General features: G+C 33.4%; 1 protein-coding gene across 3 annotated transcripts; it reads left to right on the top strand.

Moving 5' to 3' along the window:
* Nucleotides 1-545: 545 nt before the first annotated feature.
* Nucleotides 546-23407, top strand: LOC125058198 (kinesin-like protein KIF18A). 3 transcript variants are annotated; one of them, XR_007118335.1, is made up of 9 exons: nt 548-1386; nt 1456-1674; nt 1812-2017; nt 2227-2528; nt 4698-4980; nt 5871-5950; nt 19096-19245; nt 20389-20513; nt 21274-21374. XR_007118335.1 is itself a non-coding variant. In XM_047662238.1 (6 exons), exons 3-6 carry the CDS (start codon nt 19101-19103, stop codon nt 23018-23020), a joined length of 546 nt encoding a protein of 181 aa, XP_047518194.1. In that variant the 5' UTR covers nt 4704-4980; nt 5871-5950; nt 19096-19100; the 3' UTR covers nt 23021-23407. The 3 variants fall into 3 exon arrangements, 2 of the variants coding, with proteins under 2 accessions (XP_047518193.1, XP_047518194.1); XM_047662238.1 differs by lacking the exons at nt 548-1386; nt 1456-1674; nt 1812-2017; nt 2227-2528 and adding an exon at nt 22861-23407 and having other exon boundaries at nt 4704-4980; nt 21274-21389; XM_047662237.1 differs by lacking the exons at nt 4698-4980; nt 5871-5950; nt 19096-19245; nt 20389-20513; nt 21274-21374 and having other exon boundaries at nt 546-1386; nt 2227-2605.
* Nucleotides 23408-23886: the final 479 nt, after the last annotated feature.

The raw sequence follows: 23886 nt of genomic DNA, 5'->3' as shown, positions 1-23886 counted from the left end.
TATAATCACACTGACAACTTTGTGTCTCAGGTGCGCGCGCATCGTAAAATTTGACTCTCATCAATTTTTCATAACGCGCCTAAAGAAGTATAACTTCAAAAAGAACAATTATATCTACGGCTAGTGATACTGAAACAGAATCTGATTCTGTTTCCATCCACTCTTCAGACAGTGATGTTCCTATGGCCGCTGATCTAAAATTATTCATTAAAACTCTGAATAAAAAATTGTATTGCTTTTCTTTACCCTATTTTCTCATCTTATCCTTGTAAGTAGGTAGAACACCGCTTATATAAGTAAAAAAAATATACTTTTTACAAAACAGAAATATTGTTTCATCGAAGTATGCAGAAAATAGTAATATTTGATAAATAAAATATGCTAAATGTAAAATAGGTAATTTTTTTTACCCATAACTGAGAACATTACGTCACGCGATTACAGCGCTGCGTCTGGGGGACTTCTTTCATGAAAAGGACTATACACCTAAGGTAAAAAAAATTAAGTAGCCAGTAACCACAGATATAACATGTACTTGATCAATGCATAGAAATATAAATGTCGCAGCCAACTAGCCTAATTAATTTAGTAGTCTGTGCCTGGTATATTGTATATAGCATCGCTTGTCATATCAGTTTTAAAATTTGACGGTTGGTGCCTTCGATTATTTTCAAATCAAACGATTAACGAACGGCAACCAATTGATGAATGTCGTGAGAAAGTGTTCTGATAATTTTAACGTACTTTTTAGTATATTTAGATACTTAAACAGTATATTATAAGTGTTTCTAAAGTTTTTAATAACTTAAATGTGTGTGACTTGTGATTGATATAAAGATGGTGGGACTGCAAAAAGGCCCTGGCTTGGGCGCGAAAAAGGGTTCGGTAGCTGCTCCCTCGAAAACCGGGTCCACACAAAACATGTCTGCTAATATTAAAGTAGTGGTGAGGGTTCGTCCCTTAAATATGAAAGAAATGCAGTCGTACAATCGTATTGTTGTAGACGTTGTTGATGACAAAATGTTAGTGTTTGACCCGAAGGAAGAAACCAGACCTCTCTTTTATCAGGGGGTCCAGCAGCCTAACAAGAACTTCCTGAAACGTGCTAACAAAGAGTTAAAGTTTGTCTTCGATGATGTTTGTGGTCAGGAAGCCTCAAATCAAGATGTATTTGAAACCACAACAAAGGAGATTATTTCATCTCTAATGGAGGGGTATAATTGTTCAGTCTTTGCATATGGAGCGACTGGGGCTGGGAAAACGTTTACTATGATTGGAACTCAAGAGAATCCTGGTATTACTTATTTAACAATGGAGCACTTGTTTTACACAATTTATTCATTCAAAAAGGATAGAGATTTTGATATTGGAGTGTCATATATTGAGGTAAGTATCCTAGTAAGCGTTATTTTTCAATGCTACTACTTTATATTGCAACCTTTTTTGCCTTTTTAGGTTTATAATGAAAATGTGTATGATCTGCTTAAACCTTCTTCTACTCCACTCCAACTTCGGGAAGACTCAAAAAATGGCGTGATGGTAGCTGGTCTCAGCCTTCATTCCATTAAAACAGCTAGAGAGCTTCTTAACGTGCTTGAAGATGGAAATAAAAACAGAACACAACATCCTACTGATGCTAATGCCGAAAGCTCTAGGAGTCATGCTGTGTTTCAGGTTTGTTTATGCAAGTTTTGGTACTTTAAAATTATTAATATATTTGTCTAACAAAAAGACTAAATAAATACTGTAATTTTTATATTAACCTTAGATTTATTCGAAAATGTAAGTAAATGTGAAAAAAATTGTTTAAGGTGTATGTTAAAATGCGGTATAAGATTAGCAGCCAGCTTCGTATGGTAAAATTATCTATGATAGATCTTGCTGGTAGTGAGCGCGCATCAGCTTCTGGTTGTAAAGGAGACCGGTTCAAAGAAGGTGCTAATATTAATAAAAGTCTCTTGTCACTTGGTAATTGTATCAACAAATTGGCTGACGGAAGCAATTATATTCCTTACAGGTATGTTTAATATAAGTATTTTACAATATAATATTCTTGGTGTTTTTATCATTAGTGAGTTTATTAAATCCAATTTTCAATTATTTTCTCTATGAACAAATTGAGTAGATTGTCATCAATAATTGTAATTATTGCAATGTTGACTGCTCAAGGAAAATAGTTGGGTGGAATGTCCAAATATCTTTACATATAATAGTGTAACTTTTTAGAGATTCAAAATTGACTCGTCTTCTTAAAGACAGTCTTGGTGGCAACTGTAAGACAGTTATGATCGCTAATGTATCCCCATCAAATATAACATATGAAGACACATACAACACACTCAAATACGCTGCAAGAGCAAATAAAATCCAACTATCAATTAAAAAGAATATTGTTGATGGTGATATACGCGCCTCACAATATGTCAAGATAAATGAGGAGCTTAAGAAGAAAATTAAAGAGTTGGAAGCCAAATTATCTCTGTCCTCTCTGAAGACTGTCAAAGAGTCTGATGGAGTTAAGGAAAAATGTAAGTTAATTGATTTATATTAAAAACGGTGTTTTACATGAAAATTTAGTAAAAAAACGTCGCTTTATTATAATTAGTAATTATGAAACTTTTTGAAGTTGTACTTCTTTAGGCGCGTTATGAAAAATTGATGAGAGTGAAATTTTACGATTGCGCGCGCACCTATGACACAAAATTGGCAGTGTGATATAGCGTGCGCGAGCGAGATGGGAATAAGACAAACTACAAGTAAAAAGAAATAGAATATGCGTGAAGCTAACTTCACGCATATTCTAGCTTAGCAGCTTAACAAGAATTTTGAATGACCATGACAATTGACATCTGACAATGACATTTACCTTTTAAACAAATATAGGAGTTTTAATTATTGTTTAAAAATAATAATTATATACCTAGTTATTTTCATTATACAAAATATTTGTGAAATAATATAAAATATTTGTGAAAAAACTGTGCTAACCTTCCTGAGTGCTTCAATACAATTGAGGTTAACTATCCGTATGTATTATCGAGTATTATTGTTGATTAAAACTGAAACATGAACCATTATTCATTGCTTTTGTTTATTGCGTTTGTTACAGCAACTTTTTAGAAATATTCTACGACCCTATATATCAATAATTGAGAACAAAGATTTAAGCACGAATACTAATAAGGAGAAAATGAAGGCTTGGAGCGATATAACAGAGAAGTAAACATTTTAATAAGTACCTGCATCTCATAAATGACCACATTATTTAATCAAAACATGTAATTTTTCAGATTTCATCTAGCAAATATAAGGACAAGAGACAAAAAACAATTGATGAATCAGTGGAAGTGCACTAAATTGAATACAAAAAAAGAGTTGTCATCTTATCGCCGTGAAGCATCAAAAACTGGAGGTGGAACAAAGCCACCATCACCTTCTCGAGACACAATGGATATGGCAGAGATGATACCGCAACGGTTTGAAGTAGATTTCAATGAATTTGATTGTGATGGTGTCGAGGTAGGAATGTTAATTATAAATATGATGTATGGTGATGTTCAAGGTTCAACCTTTCAAGCATAGGTATATGCTCACAACAGTACTTTATTCCCCTACAGGGTAGTTAGAGATATTGTAATACCTCAAAACATCCATGTTGCACTTGTAGTACCGAAACTCTGTCCAGCCAGAAGTGAGCCCATTCCCACTTATAATGGACAGTGGGTATAATACACCTTAATACCTGAGTGCGAACCACTCACCATGATACTTAAATTAATAGATGTTATTTATATATTTCAGGATATTACAAATAAAATCATTTTGGAAACAATTGATATCCCAAAATCAAATAAAGCCAACAATGACAAGGTAATAAATCAGTTTTGACATAACTTGAATACTAAAAAAGCCAAACAAAGGTGTGCACAACAGTGACAACATAACTTAACAATTTCATTATTTTGTAGGATTAAAGAAAGGTTAAAGAAAATCATGTCGAACTGAACAACAAGAATCCCCAAACAACTCCAAAGAAACCTACTAGGAAGACACCGGTATTATATTTAAATTATCTCTATCTCTAAATAGAATAAAAGAAAGTTGCTATTCAGGTCTGTAGCATGTGCTACAAATTATATTATTAACACATTTATATAACTATAATAATATAAATGTGTTAAAAATTTTATAATATGAATTATACAAAATTTTAACTTTTGCATGGACAGAGCTTAAATTAATATTCTCTTATTTGTTGCAGAAAGCAGTTTTGGAGAAGCCTCGTAGATGCACAACCAAGTAATGATTAATTTAAAATTACAAACCGAAATTCTGATGAAGACATTAGAGTCACTTAAAAATAAATAGTATAATGAAATGAAAATGTTTTAAAGATAAATAGTGTTTTATTTGTTTAATGTAAGAGAATAATAATAAATATTTATTTAATTAATTTTTCAAATGTATACTGAACTTTATTGACTTTAATGACTCCTTTTCCAGTCTTTGATTATTTAATTGTAATTAATTATTTGCATGCAATCAAAAACTATTTTTAATAATGCCAAAGAAGTATAACTTCTTACGCGCGTACATAAGTACACGCACCCTTTTTTTAAAGATAAAATATTAAATAAATAGTGCATTTTATATAATAATATTATATAACAATATTATATAACAATATTTTCTTATAGAACAGGGGGCAAACGGGCAGGAGGCTCACATGATGCTACGTGATATGGACACTCAATGCCAGAGTGAATGAGAATGTAAGAATTGATACGCCCTACAACTTATTTTAACTAAAACTGAGAGAGACAGAGCAGCAAACACTTCCTCATACCTATCAATAAACATTCGACGTAAAGCAAGTATTCGACTAAGAGTCCAACGGTCTACGGGTTCAGGAAAATAACGTACCAATTCTTGAAAGGCCGGCAACGCACTTGCGAGCCTTGGGCATCGGCATCACATCAGGTGAGCTTTCTGTCTGTTTGCATCCTTTACATAAAAAAAAGTTTTAGAGAATAAGTCTTTTGACGGTTGTATAGACATGTGTCAGACACAAAAGGCTGATTATCTCTCTCTATGGTATAATATGTCGTATAACACGTTAACCCTTTTATTTACACAATAAATTATCTATTATTATGTATGTCTTCATTCATAATCTTCCCCCAGTGATATCAATATGTGTATGTAAGAAAAACTAAACGCTGATATAAAAAACCCCCTTTACATCTTCTTCCAAAACTTTCTTCAATTGACGCCATTTTTAAATTACTAAGATCGATTAAACATAAATGTGATTTAATTGAATTGTATTGGTGTAGGTTTCTAATGGCGTCATCTCCCATAAACACAGTATTAGACTTGTAAGTTGTTATAACAAAAACTAACGTGTCGACTACCTCGTTCATCAGCCTATCCGTAACCAACGGTTAGTCCTCATTACCCTTACTTATAACTGTTTTTTATGTTTCTGAGAAAAATATTTCCAACAGTAGTTAATATTTTCTAGGGCATAGAACATTTTCAATGATTTTTCTTTGAGGATCCCTTCAAGTATTACGTAGTTATAGGAGGAGAGGGGGGGAGGGGATTCCTTTGATTTTCTTATTTGGTGATTAAGCATCATTTACGAGGATTCCTACAAATATTAATACGTTTATGTACTATTAGTTTTGAGAGCTTTGCTTACTTTTGCTGGACGTAGGTTTTGGGTTAACAAATTAACAAATCTGCTTAAATTTACATTAAGTTAATGATTACAGCTTCAGAGCTAACAAATAACAATTATTATAAGTAGGAGTACATAATAAGTATAAACACAAATATTGTACTAAAACTGTCTCTTTTCATCACAGCGAAAAACAATTTGTCAGGAAGAGACGAACAGTAATGACTTAAGACCGTGACCCTTGGTATGAAAAAGTATGGTTTTTGCGTAAGTACGACCACTTTTTGCTGGCTTCCTATTAAGTAACGTTAGTTCCGTAGACGGCTTACTTGTATGTAGAACAGTTGAGCCTTTGGAAAGCCACGTCAGGCACTATGAGACTAATGTTGAAGATTCAACTTACAGATAACTGAGAATTATTTAATTTTTAATTTCGAAGAGGTAAAAGCAAAAGAAGCATTACGTAGTTTGTTCTATGTGACCCTGGTACGGACCTCTTTTATAACATACGAATCGTAAATACTACGAGTCGGTTTTCTATACGTATATATGAATATGACAGCCGTTCTTTTCCATAAATATTGAAACCGAGCTTGTAAATTTTGTTCTTAAAGAAATACTTCTATCGAAATAGGTTTGTATCTGTTTAGTACAGATAAAAATTAACTTCCTTTCATAATTGACCTACCCTAATGTGCATTATTTCATTTCTGAATTACCCGGCTGAAGTACGAGTGTTGTGAAGGCTGTACGTATATATCATTAAACGCATGTCAGATCTAGTCTGACGGACTTACAAGCGAAAAATAATGACATGGCAAAATTGAAACTAAAAGTGGACGAAAAACGAAAGGCGTAATTGATTTTAAACTTAAAAAGCTCATAAATCAAAGTCGTCACGACTCCAAAAACCACTTTTCACTTTCGTGACCGAAGTCATATTTGCTCTTAAACGAAAGTGGATGTACATATGTGCGGATTTAAAAGTAATCTAACATAATGCTGAACATGCTTCATACAAATTGAGGTTTTATATATACCGTTTTGACGGTATATTTTTTTTATTTCGATATATTTCTCGAGAGACGGTTTCATACAGTAATTATCTTCAGTATTATTGTGCAATACTTTTAACAACAACTAGATAATCGTTAACTATATAGTAAGCCTTTTTACACAGCTTTTCTTTAATACATTTCTTAAATTTATTAAAAGGCAGAGATAAAAGAGCCTCTGGGATTTTATTAAAGAGTATCTCTTTTCCCAAAAAAGAATTACTAACTTTAGATAGTCTAGTACGAGGAAATTGCAGCCTTCTTTTGTTCCAAGTATTAACATTGTGCGTATGTTCTATTCTAGTAAATTTATCACTATTTTTGTACATACATACATAATATTTTCATAAATATATTGCGAGGGAAAGGTAATATGAAAATGCGTTATAAGAGTACTGTAATATAAGGGGGTTTCAAACTCAAAATAACTTATTCATTTAGGTAAACAAGTACACTTATTAACGTCAACAGAATCAGGGTCGTGGGATCGTGTCCCACGTTGGGCGACAATGCGCTCTTAATCTCTTATCTTAACGTCAACAGCAAAGATGTTACATTGATTCTAAATTTACATTTACTACCAGTTCGCAAGTCAAGAGCGTACATCGGGCAAGAACTGGCAAAAACTCTCCACCACTCTTACATCGCCAACTTAAGCAATCGTTTACTGTATAACTAAGTTTAATAATTTCAGTACTACATGTCTTCTTCATAAGGTTATTGTATAATCATGCAAGCATTACTATTGACTAAAACAATTGACGAACACTTGATGTCTTGACCAACATGGGACCCGTGAATTATAATGCAAATACAATTGTTTGGCCTATACAAGATCTTACGCATAATCTACAGTAATTTTAAATTATACACAGTTACGCAAATTATTGACAAAACAATACATAGATATCCAGAAGTATAAAGTAGGTACCTTAAATATATATAATAGGATATTTTGCTGAAAGAAGACGTTACTTTACTTTGAAAAGTACCTAAGTATGATTATGATACTGAATTTAATAATTTTCTAAAAATTACTTGTCTTGTCTGGGAATCGAACCGACTCAAATGTGAAAAAAACACCATATTTTTGATGCCAATCGACATATTATAATAATAATTGTTCTTAAGCAAGATACTATTTTGAAAGAAAGGAATAACTTTAAAGTACTTTATCTTGATGTCGAATAGTCTTGGGACGTCCTGTATAAAGGTATGGAATGAGATATATACTCCTTATTAGTTATGTTTACCTAATATTTAGCATAGTATATAAACTAGTCTTTTATTTTTTTTAGTTTAGTTTTTTTTATTCCTATTTAGTCTTAATACTATATGTATTATGTATTTTTACACTTCTTGATTACGTTATCTAAATTAATACATTTTTTTCACAGTAGTTGCCTGGAAGAGTTCGCTCGAAAGCGATAAGTTGCCCTCCTTTTCATATAATTATGTTTAATTCTTATTACGTTAATGCAACGAAGACGTGTTAATAAAATAATAAATAAAAATAAAATAGTTCAAATCGATCCCCGACTCATTATTCTGGACTGAAAGCTATGACAAATATGTACATAGTATTTTACATATTATAGTCAATTATGTAGAGGCCACGATGCCCTGCATACGCACTTTCCACTTGTCGTAAACCGATTTATGTAATTCAATTAGGAGCGATTATATTTCAAGGAGATAACTATTTTTCTAAATTATCTTTCATTTCTTTTGTTAGATTTTATGTCTATAGTTATGAATACATGGAAAATCTCTTGAAGAGCCTTGAGTAGAATTGTTTCTGAAATACTTCAGTGATTCTAATATGTCTCAACAGGCTTATTTTTATTTAACTAAAAATAAATAAATAATCATAAATTTTTCAAAATTTTAAACACTTAATGCCCGTTATTACGCATTCGGTAGCTGACTGGAACAATAAGATTGGAGCCGATAGCAAATGATGACTCAACCGATACAACGCTTGTCTTAGAGTCAAGGACTGCATAATGATACGAAGAATGCAATGCAAGGTATATAATATTATGCGCGTAGACTTTTGACTTCCGAACCAATTTGACTTAGGGACAAGAAAAGAGCGTCCCAATTCTTAAAAGGCCGGCAACGCATTCGCGAGCCCTCTGGCATTGAGAGTCTCCATGGTGGGTGGTATCTCTTAAGTGAGCCTACTGCTCTTGCTATAATAAAAACTATTTTTATATGAGATGTTTAATGGCTTAGATGTCAAAGCACATTTCGGACACAGGTCCTTCGGTCCGAATTTCTTCTCGAAATAATTGTTCTGGGGGCATACATTTTATATCTCATTAAGTATTGTTTTAATACATTTTGGTTTACCATAAACAAAATAATAAATCCTTAACATTGTTGTAAAAGGAATCGCTTGTCTATTCCTAGTTTTCATAGACTATAGACATACAATGACAATCGTCAAACGTCTGTAGCATGTCGCGATCGAGATAGCAGTGAAAGCAAATAGTACCGCGCATAATAGCATTCTCGGCATATTTCGTCTGATACGATTTATAAGGTATTGTCTTAAGAGAGATCTAGAACTGAAAATTTCTCTTTGAGTAAAAATGAATATTCACTCATAGACTTTGTGCCCAGAACTTCCGGGCACGAAGAAGCAATACACAGAAACAGAAACCATAAAGAAGACTGAAGAACGTAAAATTAATTAAGGTACCTTTTATATAAACAGCTTCAGGGACGAATAAAAACTAACTCGAAATTAACACAAAACACAAATAGTCCATATTATAAACCTTTATTAATTAAATATAAAAAATAATGAATATTTTCAGACGATTCGATTTATAAAGATTTAAACATACACGTTAGTCTTAAGTTAGGCTAGATAAAAAAAGTTATATTTGCCGGCGAAGCGATTTAGGTTCAATTTATCATAATATGATTTCGAGGAAACAAACCGAAACTGGACCGTTAATTTCATTTGGTTTAAATTAGAAATCCCATTCAATTTAGGTTGTCAATGAGCTCGCAACAGGTCATGGTAGGCCTCCAGATCTGTCTCTCGTTACATACACAATTGCTTTAAAACTACTCGTAAATACAGTGTGGAGTAGGCATTTATCGTTACAATCGTACAAGATGATTACAATACTGCAAGATAAACCGGTCACTATCAGTTGGTGCATATCGCTCAATGTCGCCGATACGAATTGATGAATATCCAATGGATTTGGAAATTCCTAGCAATTTTTGTATATGTCTCATTCGCACTTGTTTGTTTTGCGGCTTGCCGTCCTGCTTCCGCGGGGACAGCGAGAGGTCTAAATAATAATAATTTCTAATTACTTTATTCAAAAGTAATTCAAAGTCTGTTCGTGACATTCTAGTAAAGTTTTGAATAATATATCATCTAATTCTTTACACAATGAAAATTGCGGCCTCCTTGCCAAAAACGATCGAACCCAGATACGCCTATTCCTTTTCTTTCTTTTTTGTTTTTGATTAATATAAAAAAGCGCTACAAGCCGACGCAGCAAGAACAATGTCGTCCATAGCGAGCGAATACTGAAATGCTCGTGTAGGACAATATTGCCTAGTTGATGAAGTTGCGCCATGTCGCTCAATACTGTATTGCGGAGTATTGATGCTTGTTGCCGTTGCCGTAAATTGCTTGATGCAGTCGTGACGTCATAGTTGACGAGTATTGACTGGAATTGAGCAATTTTAGTTGCCCTTTACGAAGAAATATTTTCATATTGAGACATCAACGACATACTTAAATGTAATTGTTTTTATAATCAGCATACAAAACTAACCTTTTGACGTGCCGAAATTTCTAAGAAAGACACCTGAGGTCATAACCAGCCGTCTCGCCTTTGTTATTGATAATTGCATTACACGTGTGCCAAAAAAGTTAAATTTGGTCTCAGTTACTAAACGCACCACCGTCACCTATTGTGTATTATCAGTCGTAAACAAACTTTGAAACTGTCAAGATGGCCAGTAAAAAATATATGTACGATAAATAGAAAGATTACACGACTCTTACTTATCATTTGGGTGGAGCGTTTACGATGATACAATACATAGTATTATTTAATGTGAATATTTTTTATATGCTGAGACATGCAGATCCGTCAGAATGTATTCTTTTTTTTTTCTTTTTTCTATACAATAAAACGCTTCTTTTCATTACTTTCACACTTGTAATTTGTTGTATGACGCCTTAATGCGCCCGAGTAATGCGTACGCCAACTCGCGCGAGTTAAGAGTACCAACCCTACTAATATATGCTTTGCTAGCACTAAGCCGAATGTAGGTCGTGCGTCAGCAACGACCAATACTTACTAAGTAAATCTGAATGTATAAATGCATGAAGAAATAGATATTAAGTTGATTATTGTTTAGTTCTTAATTAAGTGCTGTCACTCTGTTGATTTAAATAAATTATTTTTAAACCAAAAGTCCGTTGCCGTTCCTTTACTGGCGCAGCCGGTAGGATCTCCATAGTTGCCTGGAAGAAGTTATACCGCGTTTTTTACGTGATCTAGTACCAACCGGGTAACGTACGTTTTAACGTTTTAACGGAGATCGCCGAACAAATAAATAAGTTAAGGACAGCACGGCATCGGTGGAAGAGCAGCCAAGAACTAGCAGTATCCCGGAGGAGCATGGTCAAGATTACAGGACTGTGAGTAAAACTTTTCACTTCCCGTGACTTTCCTTGTTTTCCTCTTGTATTAGTTATACGTTTATTTCGGATTGGAAAACGCCGGAAAAATATTTTTATTAAACAATCAAAATATTGTTAATAGAAGTTAGGTTTAAATAATTATTTTATAGGTAATTTTTTTTTATATTCAAAATGGAAAATATCGTAAGAGTACCTGTAGAAATGGTAAAAATTATTCCTGTTTTTGATGGTGATTCTAGATTATTACCATTATTCATTAAGAAATGCGAATACATTTTACGGACATTTCAAGGTGGCAATTTACAAAATGAATATCTGTTTCACTAGTCGATTATCCGGGGAAGCCGCAAGTCTAGTTGGGGAACGGGAACAAATAGATACTTGGGATAACCTTAAGTTATTATTAAGCCAACACTTTGGCGATCCAAGGTCAGAAGATTGTCTGGCTATGGAATTAGATTCTCTAAAAAAGGATAGGAACGAAAGTCATTTAGATTTCTGTCATCGTGTCCAACATTTAAGGAGTATTTTATTCTCCAAAATTAATGAAACTATTAACAACCCCGAAATAAGACAGGCCAAACAAGCGATATATAATAATTCGGCATTAAACGTGTTCTTATTTAATTTACCAGCGTACCTTGTAAGATTAGTGAGATTACGTAATGTTACCACGCTGGAAGATGCTTTAAAAACCGTGTTGGAAGAACAAAATTTTCAAACGGTTTACGATAATAAGAACCCAAGGTCCAATCAAAATTTTAGACCTAATTATAATAATTTTAATTCGTTCCAAAATAGGAATTTTCATCCAAGACAAGTTAATAATTTTAATTCTCCAACCCATAACGTTCAAATGAACTCGAATGAAAATTATCAAAATAGTTCAAATAATTTAAATAATAATTATTTCCAATTTAGAAATGATAGAACATTAAATAATCAAAACAATTATAACACGGTATTTAGGTCACCAGTAAAACAGTCGTCGTCACAGCAGCGTCGGCATTTTACGAACAATGGATTACAATACCAAGAATTGCCTATGCCATCGACCTCCAATACCGATATTACGATGAGAACAGCCAGTTCAAGACGCGTTAATTACACTGATACTGATAATATTAAACCATCTTGTTCATATAACTGTGAATCGAACTCGGATAGTTCGAACCATGAACAGATAAGAAATTTTTATATGATAGCCACAACAATACCGAATAAGAATAATGAATCGTCTAGAATAAGAATTAATGCCATTGACGATGACCTCGACTCAACATTGGTTAATATTGACGATAATGACGAAAGATTTCAACAAGTAATACAAGAACTTAATGACGAGTTTGTGACAGTTAGGAACAAAAACCCTAGGCCTCAGCCTGATATGTCATTGTCTGATTTAGAAAATGAAAATCGAATGGATATCTCTGACACAGAATGTGAGGAACCGATAGAACTGGTAGAAATTTCAGACGACGGTGCTACCGCTAATTCAGTGTCAAATAGGAAACGTCTAAAAGTTCTTTACGAATATGTCGCGGACAAATTAAAAGAGTATAAGATTAAAGTTAGGAACAAGAGAGGTGGTGAAGAAATATCTAATATTAAAGAAGGTGATACTATTTTCATGAAAACTACTAGAACAAGAAAAGCTAAAGAAATGCCGCGTTATGAGAAAGCAAAAGTAGTGGAAAAATCGAATCGTAACATTGTACCGGTAGAGTTGAATAAAAGAAAAACCAGAGTAGCTGCTAAAAATATAAAACGTCCTCCCCAGGTCATGGCTAGTACTCCTGATAGTAGAGAGCCAAGTCCACAGCCTGGAACTTCGAAAGATGGACCAGAATCCAGGAATCATCCCAATGAAATTTGGAGTAGCAGTAATGAAGAATAGTTATTGGACAGTTTTTAAAACAGTCGACATTAAAACTTTAGGTATACAAATAAGTAATAATATAGAACTATATAATAAATTAAATGAATTAATAACGGTTAATCACTTAGATAGGGAATTAGTTGTAATAAGAGTTCAAATAGATACATTAATTAAAACAGTAGAAAATAAGTTTCACCAGTTACTTCCATATAGTATGAGGAAACGTGCTATTTTTAGTCCTTTAGGTTCTTTAATAAAAGTCATAACTGGAAATTTAGATGAAGAAGATGCTATTAAATTTAATGAGGAAATTAGTAAGATAAGTAATAGAGAACATTTGACGGAAATTAAAGTATCTTCTATGCACAAAGCATTTGCTACTTTAGCCAATATCTCCGAGATAATGAATCATAATATAGAAAATTTACATTTTAAAACAAATGAGTTTGATAAAGTTGTCGAAAAAGAAATTAAAATTAGTAATGTCATTCGTACTATGAATAGTTTATATCAGATTCTAAATAACTTTCGTTACATTTATGAGAGCATACAAGAAATTGAAACTGCTATTGCATTTAGTAAATTGCACACCTTACACCAATCTATTATTAATTCTACAGAGTTATTAGGTGTTTTTAAAGTGATAGAAAAACATGCACAAACAATTTATCCAGTAACAAAAAACAACTTACTTAAATTAGAACGTAATATTATATTAAAGTCTTATATTGATAAGAATAAATTAGTATTTGTATTAGAAATTCCTTTGATAGAATCAGAAACGTATAACTATTACAAGGTAATCCCATTCCTATAACAAAATCCTCTAAAACTTACACAATTATTCCTAAATATCCTTACCTTTTGGTGAATGGTTTGAAATACAGAAATGTGTTGAGCCCTTGCGAGAGCATAGAAGACAACAAATACTTATGTTCAGAAGAAAATATGGCAACAGACAATGAGGAAACATGTATCGAGGAATTAATGTTAATAAAGAATAATTACAGCCTATGTCATCAACATCAAATACGAATTGAGAAGCTAAAAATCCAGAAGATAATGAACAATAGCTGGTTGATATTCACAGCAGATAAAATAATTTTGTCAGAACACTGCAGAAACGACGTCCGTCGATTCAGTTTACTGGGGACTTACATCGTGACGCCAAGTCAAGGGTGCAACATGCAAATTGGCAGAACGATCTTCGGTCAATCAAGCAATGTATCGGATGTGAATATACAGATGCCACTGGTGGTGATTCCCGAACTTCAGGAAGATTTAGCAACGGCAGAGAAAAAGTTAGATTTGACAAACGTGGACTTCAGTGACGTAAAAGAAATGTTAAATAATGTGAGAAATAGCAATAGTGAAATAGTAGTGGAAAGTGTGGTGACACATAACATAAGTGTATGGACATTAGTTCTTTATTTTATAGTAGTAATAATAGTAATTGTTATAATATTAAAGTTTAAATTGTATTCTATTTGCAATAAAAGAAATTCTCCGAAGTCACCTTTAGCCCCTTCGGATAATTTCTCTCTTAGGGAGGGAGGAGTTAAGAGTACCAACCCTACTAATATATGCTTTGCTAGCACTAAGCCGAATGTAGGTCGTGCGTCAGCAACGACCAATACTTACTAAGTAAATCTGAATGTATAAATGCATGAAGAAATAGATATTAAGTTGATTATTGTTTAGTTCTTAATTAAGTGCTGTCACTCTGTTGATTTAAATAAATTATTTTTAAACCAAAAGTCCGTTGCCGTTCCTTTACTGGCGCAGCCGGTAGGATCTCCATAGTTGCCTGGAAGAAGTTATACCGCGTTTTTTACGTGATCTAGTACCAACCGGGTAACGTACGTTTTAACGTTTTAACGGAGATCGCCGAACAAATAAATAAGTTAAGGACAGCACGGCATCGGTGGAAGAGCAGCCAAGAACTAGCAGTATCCCGGAGGAGCATGGTCAAGATTACAGGACTGTGAGTAAAACTTTTCACTTCCCGTGACTTTCCTTGTTTTCCTCTTGTATTAGTTATACGTTTATTTCGGATTGGAAAACGCCGGAAAAATATTTTTATTAAACAATCAAAATATTGTTAATAGAAGTTAGGTTTAAATAATTATTTTATAGGTAATTTTTTTTTATATTCAAAATGGAAAATATCGTAAGAGTACCTGTAGAAATGGTAAAAATTATTCCTGTTTTTGATGGTGATTCTAGATTATTACCATTATTCATTAAGAAATGCGAATACATTTTACGGACATTTCAAGGTGGCAATTTACAAAATGAATATCTGTTTCACGTAATTACTAGTCGATTATCCGGGGAAGCCGCAAGTCTAGTTGGGGAACGGGAACAAATAGATACTTGGGATAACCTTAAGTTATTATTAAGCCAACACTTTGGCGATCCAAGGTCAGAAGATTGTCTGGCTATGGAATTAGATTCTCTAAAAAAGGATAGGAACGAAAGTCATTTAGATTTCTGTCATCGTGTCCAACATTTAAGGAGTATTTTATTCTCCAAAATTAATGAAACTATTAACAACCCCGAAATAAGACAGGCCAAACAAGCGATATATAATAATTCGGCATTAAACGTGTTCTTATTTAATTTACCAGCGTACCTTGTAAGATTAGTGAGATTACGTAATGTTACCACGCTGGAAGATGCTTTAAAAACCGTGTTGGAAGAACAAAATTTTCAAACGGTTTACGATAATAAGAACCCAAGGTCCAATCAAAATTTTAGACCTAATTATAATAATTTTAATTCGTTCCAAAATAGGAATTTTCATCCAAGACAAGTTAATAATTTTAATTCTCCAACCCATAACGTTCAAATGAACTCGAATGAAAATTATCAAAATAGTTCAAATAATTTAAATAATAATTATTTCCAATTTAGAAATGATAGAACATTAAATAATCAAAACAATTATAACACGGTATTTAGGTCACCAGTAAAACAGTCGTCGTCACAGCAGCGTCGGCATTTTACGAACAATGGATTACAATACCAAGAATTGCCTATGCCATCGACCTCCAATACCGATATTACGATGAGAACAGCCAGTTCAAGACGCGTTAATTACACTGATACTGATAATATTAAACCATCTTGTTCATATAACTGTGAATCGAACTCGGATAGTTCGAACCATGAACAGATAAGAAATTTTTATATGATAGCCACAACAATACCGAATAAGAATAATGAATCGTCTAGAATAAGAATTAATGCCATTGACGATGACCTCGACTCAACATTGGTTAATATTGACGATAATGACGAAAGATTTCAACAAGTAATACAAGAACTTAATGACGAGTTTGTGACAGTTAGGAACAAAAACCCTAGGCCTCAGCCTGATATGTCATTGTCTGATTTAGAAAATGAAAATCGAATGGATATCTCTGACACAGAATGTGAGGAACCGATAGAACTGGTAGAAATTTCAGACGACGGTGCTACCGCTAATTCAGTGTCAAATAGGAAACGTCTAAAAGTTCTTTACGAATATGTCGCGGACAAATTAAAAGAGAATAAGATTAAAGTTAGGAACAAGAGAGGTGGTGAAGAAATATCTAATATTAAAGAAGGTGATACTATTTTCATGAAAACTACTAGAACAAGAAAAGCTAAAGAAATGCCGCGTTATGAGAAAGCAAAAGTAGTGGAAAAATCGAATCGTAACATTGTACCGGTAGAGTTGAATAAAAGAAAAACCAGAGTAGCTGCTAAAAATATAAAACGTCCTCCCCAGGTCATGGCTAGTACTCCTGATAGTAGAGAGCCAAGTCCACAGCCTGGAACTTCGAAAGATGGACCAGAATCCAGGAATCATCCCAATGAAATTTGGAGTAGCAGTAATGAAGAATAGTTATTGGACAGTTTTTAAAACAGTAGACATTAAAACTTTAGGTATACAAATAAGTAATAATATAGAACTATATAATAAATTAAATGAATTAATAACGGTTAATCACTTAGATAGGGAATTAGTTGTAATAAGAGTTCAAATAGATACATTAATTAAAACAGTAGAAAATAAGTTTCACCAGTTACTTCCATATAGTATGAGGAAACGTGCTATTTTTAGTCCTTTAGGTTCTTTAATAAAAGTCATAACTGGAAATTTAGATGAAGAAGATGCTATTAAATTTAATGAGGAAATTAGTAAGATAAGTAATAGAGAACATTTGACGGAAATTAAAGTATCTTCTATGCACAAAGCATTTGCTACTTTAGCCAATATCTCCGAGATAATGAATCATAATATAGAAAATTTACATTTTAAAACAAATGAGTTTGATAAAGTTGTCGAAAAAGAAATTAAAATTAGTAATGTCATTCGTACTATGAATAGTTTATATCAGATTCTAAATAACTTTCGTTACATTTATGAGAGCATACAAGAAATTGAAACTGCTATTGCATTTAGTAAATTGCACACCTTACACCAATCTATTATTAATTCTACAGAGTTATTAGGTGTTTTTAAAGTGATAGAAAAACATGCACAAACAATTTATCCAGTAACAAAAAACAACTTACTTAAATTAGAACGTAATATTATATTAAAGTCTTATATTGATAAGAATAAATTAGTATTTGTATTAGAAATTCCTTTGATAGAATCAGAAACGTATAACTATTACAAGGTAATCCCATTCCTATAACAAAATCCTCTAAAACTTACACAATTATTCCTAAATATCCTTACCTTTTGGTGAATGGTTTGAAATACAGAAATGTGTTGAGCCCTTGCGAGAGCATAGAAGACAACAAATACTTATGTTCAGAAGAAAATATGGCAACAGACAATGAGGAAACATGTATCGAGGAATTAATGTTAATAAAGAATAATTACAGCCTATGTCATCAACATCAAATACGAATTGAGAAGCTAAAAATCCAGAAGATAATGAACAATAGCTGGTTGATATTCACAGCAGATAAAATAATTTTGTCAGAACACTGCAGAAACGACGTCCGTCGATTCAGTTTACTGGGGACTTACATCGTGACGCCAAGTCAAGGGTGCAACATGCAAATTGGTAGAACGATCTTCGGTCAAACAAACAATGTATCGGATGTGAATATACAGATGCCACTGGTGGTGATTCCCGAACTTCAGGAAGATTTAGCAACGGCAGATAAAAAGTTAGATTTGACAAACGTGGACTTCAGTGACGTAAAAGAAATGTTAAATAATGTGAGAAATAGCAATAGTGAAATAGTAGTGGAAAGTGTGGTGACACATAACATAAGTGTATGGACATTAGTTCTTTATTTTATAGTAGTAATAATAGTAATTGTTATAATATTAAAGTTTAAATTGTATTCTATTTGCAATAAAAGAAATTCTCCGAAGTCACCTTTAGCCCCTTCGGATAATTTCTCTCTTAGGGAGGGAGGAGTTAAGAGTACCAACCCTACTAATATATGCTTTGCTAGCACTAAGCCGAATGTAGGTCGTGCGTCAGCAACGACCAATACTTACTAAGTAAATCTGAATGTATAAATGCATGAAGAAATAGATATTAAGTTGATTATTGTTTAGTTCTTAATTAAGTGCTGTCACTCTGTTGATTTAAATAAATTATTTTTAAACCAAAAGTCCGTTGCCGTTCCTTTACTCGCGCGTGCGTTTTGTTTGTATGTGTGTGTGTGTTTTCCATTATTAATGTACAGAATTGTATATTTCCATAATATAAATGTGTATGTGTGAGTGAGAGAATCCTGTTTCAGAAGGTTAACACAGTTATTGTATTTTCAGTGACAATGCAAGACGCCCTGCCATTGGCTGATCAGCCCCAACTATTGCAACCCAACGCTAGGCGCGAAGAACTCTTTGGAATGCCGCGACAACCCGTCACTGTGCCGCCCTCTGGTGATGGACCACCGGGGACTAATAACCCATTTGAAGGTAAGGCACTTTTCTTAAACATATAATTCATAGTCTATCAAAAAGCGAGTCTACTCCTCCCTCAAAGGCCGGCAACGCACCCACTAAAAATGGGTGTCTATGGGCTGCGTAGACTGCCCTTTTTGGTCGTCCCGCAAGCTCGTTTGCCCCCCCTATAAAAAAAAAAATCATTATTGATTTCAAAAATGAGTTTATCAATATCCCTTCTCTATCCCTATATATATAAAATTCTCGTGTCACAATGTTCGTTCCCATACTCCTCCGAAACAGCTCGACAGATTCGTATGAAATTTTGTTTGCATATTCTGTAAGTCTGAGAATCGACTACTTCAAACCCTTAAGTGATACGGAGTGTCCTCACCAAAAATTTTTTTTGTTTTTATTTTTTTATGATACAACATACAGAAATACAACCCTTAATTGTCACCCTTCTACGATCAACCCCTATTTGTTATATCAAAAAAAATAAAAAAATAATTTGGGGACTACCCTTAACATTTAGGGGGATGAAAAATAGATGTTGTCCGATTCTCAGACATACCCAATATGCATACAAAATTTCATGAGAATCGGTCAAGCCGTTTCGGAGGAGTTTTACTACAAACACCGCGACACGAGAATTTTATATATTAGATAATTATATGATGATGGACTTGGGCTTCCAAATTTATTTACTGTATGTTTGCCCATAATTTACACTAAAGTTAAATCGAGATGATTTTTCAATTGAGGGGACAGTTCAAGTATTATCAAAATTGGCTTATTCTAGTGGGGAGGGTTTTATACCTTATTGCAGGAAATAAACGCGTTTAAATCCTGTAAAAATATATATATATTTTTTTTTTTTATATTTATGGCTCTGGCACGATTTGTGCATTAGCCAGCGTCAAGTATAGGATTTTTTATAATTCGTGCTTGCCTTAGAAATTCGACCGTGTCCTCCATGTACGGTAAGCACTCGCCCGGTACCGCACAACCCTCCCAAAGGCCGAGAACAAATTTAAATTAAATTAAAACTTGCCCTCGAACCGGGAATCGAACCCGGTACCCCTCACCTAGCTGCCACTTAATAAGACCGCTAGGCTATGAGGCCCCCTATTTTATATTTATTTGTTGTTATGATTGACGAAACATGTATTCCAGTTGTGCCTCGTCGCCTAGGGCTCTCCAGCCGAGGCCCGGAACGTGGAGCTTCGCCTCCAGCCCGTCCCGCTTCGGCCCCTCCTGCGCATACGCACACGCACATACTGTCCAGAGACGAACCACAGGTACTTAATATATTATTTTATTTGAAACTTTTAATAAAATCAAAGATGGTTATATAACATGAAAATAGTTTTAGAAAACAGACTGTCATACCTGAGGTCGTAGGTTCGATCCCCGGCTGCACCAATGGACTTCCTTTCTATGTGCGCATTTAACATTTGCTCGAACGGTGAAGGAAAACATCGTGAGGAAACCGACATGTCTTAGACCCAAAAAGTCGTCGGCGTGTGTCAGGCACTGGAGGCTGATCACTTACTTGCCTATTAGATTTTAAAATTATCATGAAAGAGATTCAGAAATCTGAGGCACAGACCTAAAGAGGTTGTAGCGCCACTGATTTATTTTTTAATTAAATTAATACACTTTACGCCGTTTTTTTTTTTTTCAATATAAAACATGCTACTTTAAATCTAATCTTGTATCATAGACATGTAAACATGAAATCATGTTACGAAGGAAAAAACATTTATTATTATATAATTTCGGTCCTTCAAGAAACGTACGCCAATTATACTCCAATTATTAAAATGCCGGTATCACACTCGCGAGCCCTCCGACATGGAAAGTGTCAACTTAACATCAGTTGAGCCTCCTGCTCGTTTCATAAAAAAATATTTAGGAAAAACATTTCTTGTGTAATTTGAAGTAAAAAGCAACCACCTGAGTTGATTATAAAAACAATACGATAGTGAAACTGTATGGGAATGGTTTGTGAGGCAGTATTCAGTTCTTTTTTTTTAAATATATTTTTTAATATCTTAGGATCTATCGTGTGCCAAAGATACAGCGTCAAAAATGGATATGGATACGGACGGGGAATATATATCGGATTCTGACTCTAATGAAGCTAGACAAATTACAAGGAAAAAACATCATCGGTATGTATATTGCATTCATGATTGAAACGTTTTACGATATTTCAACGCGGGCAATATTATATATGCGCAGTGGCAGTAGTTTTGTGCGTGTGCGCATTTAAATTTAACACTCGCTGATTAAAGGAAAACATAGTGGGGAAACCGCCTTAGACCCAAAAATGTGTCAAGCAATGTTAATCACCTACTTGCCTATTAGAAAAAAACTCGTACTTTACACCACATAATGGTAACTTTTAGGTATAAAGAGTCACTAGGTGGTCACGAAACGTTTTACTGTACTTGGGTACAGAAAAACGTTACGGCGCGTTACATGGGAGGGGGGAAGTCAAGAATCTCCAAAAATTGCGCGACGTAATAATTAAACGCTTGAGCTATGTCGACGGTTTCTACCCGTCCTTGAAGAAAATTGCGCACAATTTTTTTTTATTACCTCTTCACCAAGTTGTACTTTGAATGTCCTTTGACACGTCCGTGCGTCCTCGTCTCTTCGTCTGCTTTTTATTAACCTTAAGATGAATTAGAAATGAAATTTTGTAGAATAACATATTTAAATAACCTATGGAAATTTACGTTCTTAGGTATATTACAGTGTATTTAAGTGTATGACGTACTTTATATAATTGTGTAAATTAATACACGTGAAGTGAATTCTGGCAATTTTGAAGTGAAACTTCTTTATCGCGGTTGGAAAAAAATTTAGTGTAACATTTTTCGGTTACGCGTCACATGTTTCGGTTACGCGTCACATTTGACCGTTACGCGCGTCTTTTTCTTGTCCCTACCACGATTGATTCGAAGAGATTCTAAACCATTAATAACAAAACAAAAATTTATAATAACTATAACAATGATACAAAAAATTCTATTACAATTTATGAAATTCTGTAATAATCTTAGTGGTAATAAGGTAAAATGAAGTAATTGTATTACATATTTGTATTTGTTAAATGAAACGAGTATTTTATTAATCACTGTTAATTATATTTTAATGTTAACCAGACAAAGGCGAAAAAGGAAGTAAGCTTATATATTACACAGAGCAAAATCATAGAAACCAGATATATCATAGACAATAAGTAATGTATTCTATAATAATTGCTGAAGGCACCAAATTTACATTCCATAGACTAACAGTATTCAAGTCTGTGATATTAAAAGCCTTTTGTTAAACTTTATCTAATTTAACTTTATTTAACCAATTTCTGTAAAGTTAGTTGCATATAGATAATTTTTCGAAAAATAGGGTCATAAAGAAGTTTCACTTCTAACGTGTGTACACTAGTACACGCACATTTTTTTTTATAAATTTTTGATGCATTGTTTAAAACCTTGTACACGGCCAAACAATAAGAAGTTGTCGAAGATTTTTAAATTAAATAAACTTACAAATGTGTGTGACCTCTATCAACTGACTCTTCCATTTTTATAACTATACTGTGCTTGTGTGTGTAATAAAATTGAATAAATACAGGCACCCACACATGTCCAGTAGCAATCAAATGCACGACTCGAACTCGTCAAGCTCAGAGTTCCATACGCTAGTGAATACGGCTTGCTCCATCATGGAAGGACCGCATCAACAGGGGCTTAGCATTTCACCATCTCCAGGGGGTCTAGCCAAGATGGCTTAACAGTAGTGTATGTAGAAAGTCGAAAACTAAATTTGTATGAAAATGACAGCTCGTGTCGACAGTCGGTAGCCTAGGCCCTAAAGGCGTGAGTCGGGATACAATAAGCGACGCCATGACAGTGCTACGAAAAGACACACATTAACGCTTACGCTATTCGGTAGCCAACGGCCAATTAATGTTTCGGCAGTGTAGAAAAAACGGCGTTTCTCCGCCATGTTTTAGCGTGATCTCAAAAGCTGCTGTTTGCAATATTTCAGTACAACTATTGCCATCTTTAATGGCTACCGTTTTAAAAACATGTCATATTTTGGACGTTTTAACGAAATGGTTTTAATTTGTTATCTGTCTTTTTTAACGTTCTCGTGTAATTATAATAATTTAAACTAGAGTTAATATTTTTAAGTTAAGAGTTTTAGTTTTTCTATGAATCAACGCGAGGATAACATAATAGACACAGATAAATATGAAAATATCAAGAAAATCAGCAAATTAGTAGAGGTAAATCCTAGTTATATTGGATATCTTTTATTTATATTGCATGTAAGCTAATGAAATTGTTCTTTAATTTGAAAAATACATATACCATTTAATATTGCATATATTATGTAATCACAAAGTAAAATGATTGTATATTTTATTTGTATATTTCAGATGAGAAAGCAGCCACTAATAAACATAATTAGAAGTTCTAAATATATTTTATTGTAATTATAATAGAAGCTTATGATATAATATTGATTTAAATTAATCAAATAAAGTGGATTTTTACTTCATGAACTTTGGAAATATAAAATATAGTGAGCAATACTAAGTACTTAATGGTAAGCAGATTTTTTTAAAATTATTTACTAAGTTAATATACTAGA

Source organism: Pieris napi, chromosome 18 (genome assembly GCF_905475465.1).
Source record: "Pieris napi chromosome 18, ilPieNapi1.2, whole genome shotgun sequence".
NCBI classification, from domain to species: domain Eukaryota; kingdom Metazoa; phylum Arthropoda; class Insecta; order Lepidoptera; family Pieridae; genus Pieris; species Pieris napi.
Note: the sequence above shows the minus strand (reverse complement) of the source record. Positions and strands in the feature narration are given on the sequence as shown.

Bases quoted from the DNA above. Each gene is read 5' to 3' on its own strand.
- LOC125058198 (XM_047662237.1), top strand. From the start codon at position 838: ATGGTGGGACTGCAAAAAGGCCCTGGCTTGGGCGCGAAAAAGGGTTCG. The intron at 1,387-1,455 runs GTAAGTATCCTA...TTGCCTTTTTAG, and splicing joins TTGGAGTGTCATATATTGAG to GTTTATAATGAAAATGTGTA. The intron at 2,018-2,226 runs GTATGTTTAATA...GTAACTTTTTAG, and splicing joins AGCAATTATATTCCTTACAG to AGATTCAAAATTGACTCGTC.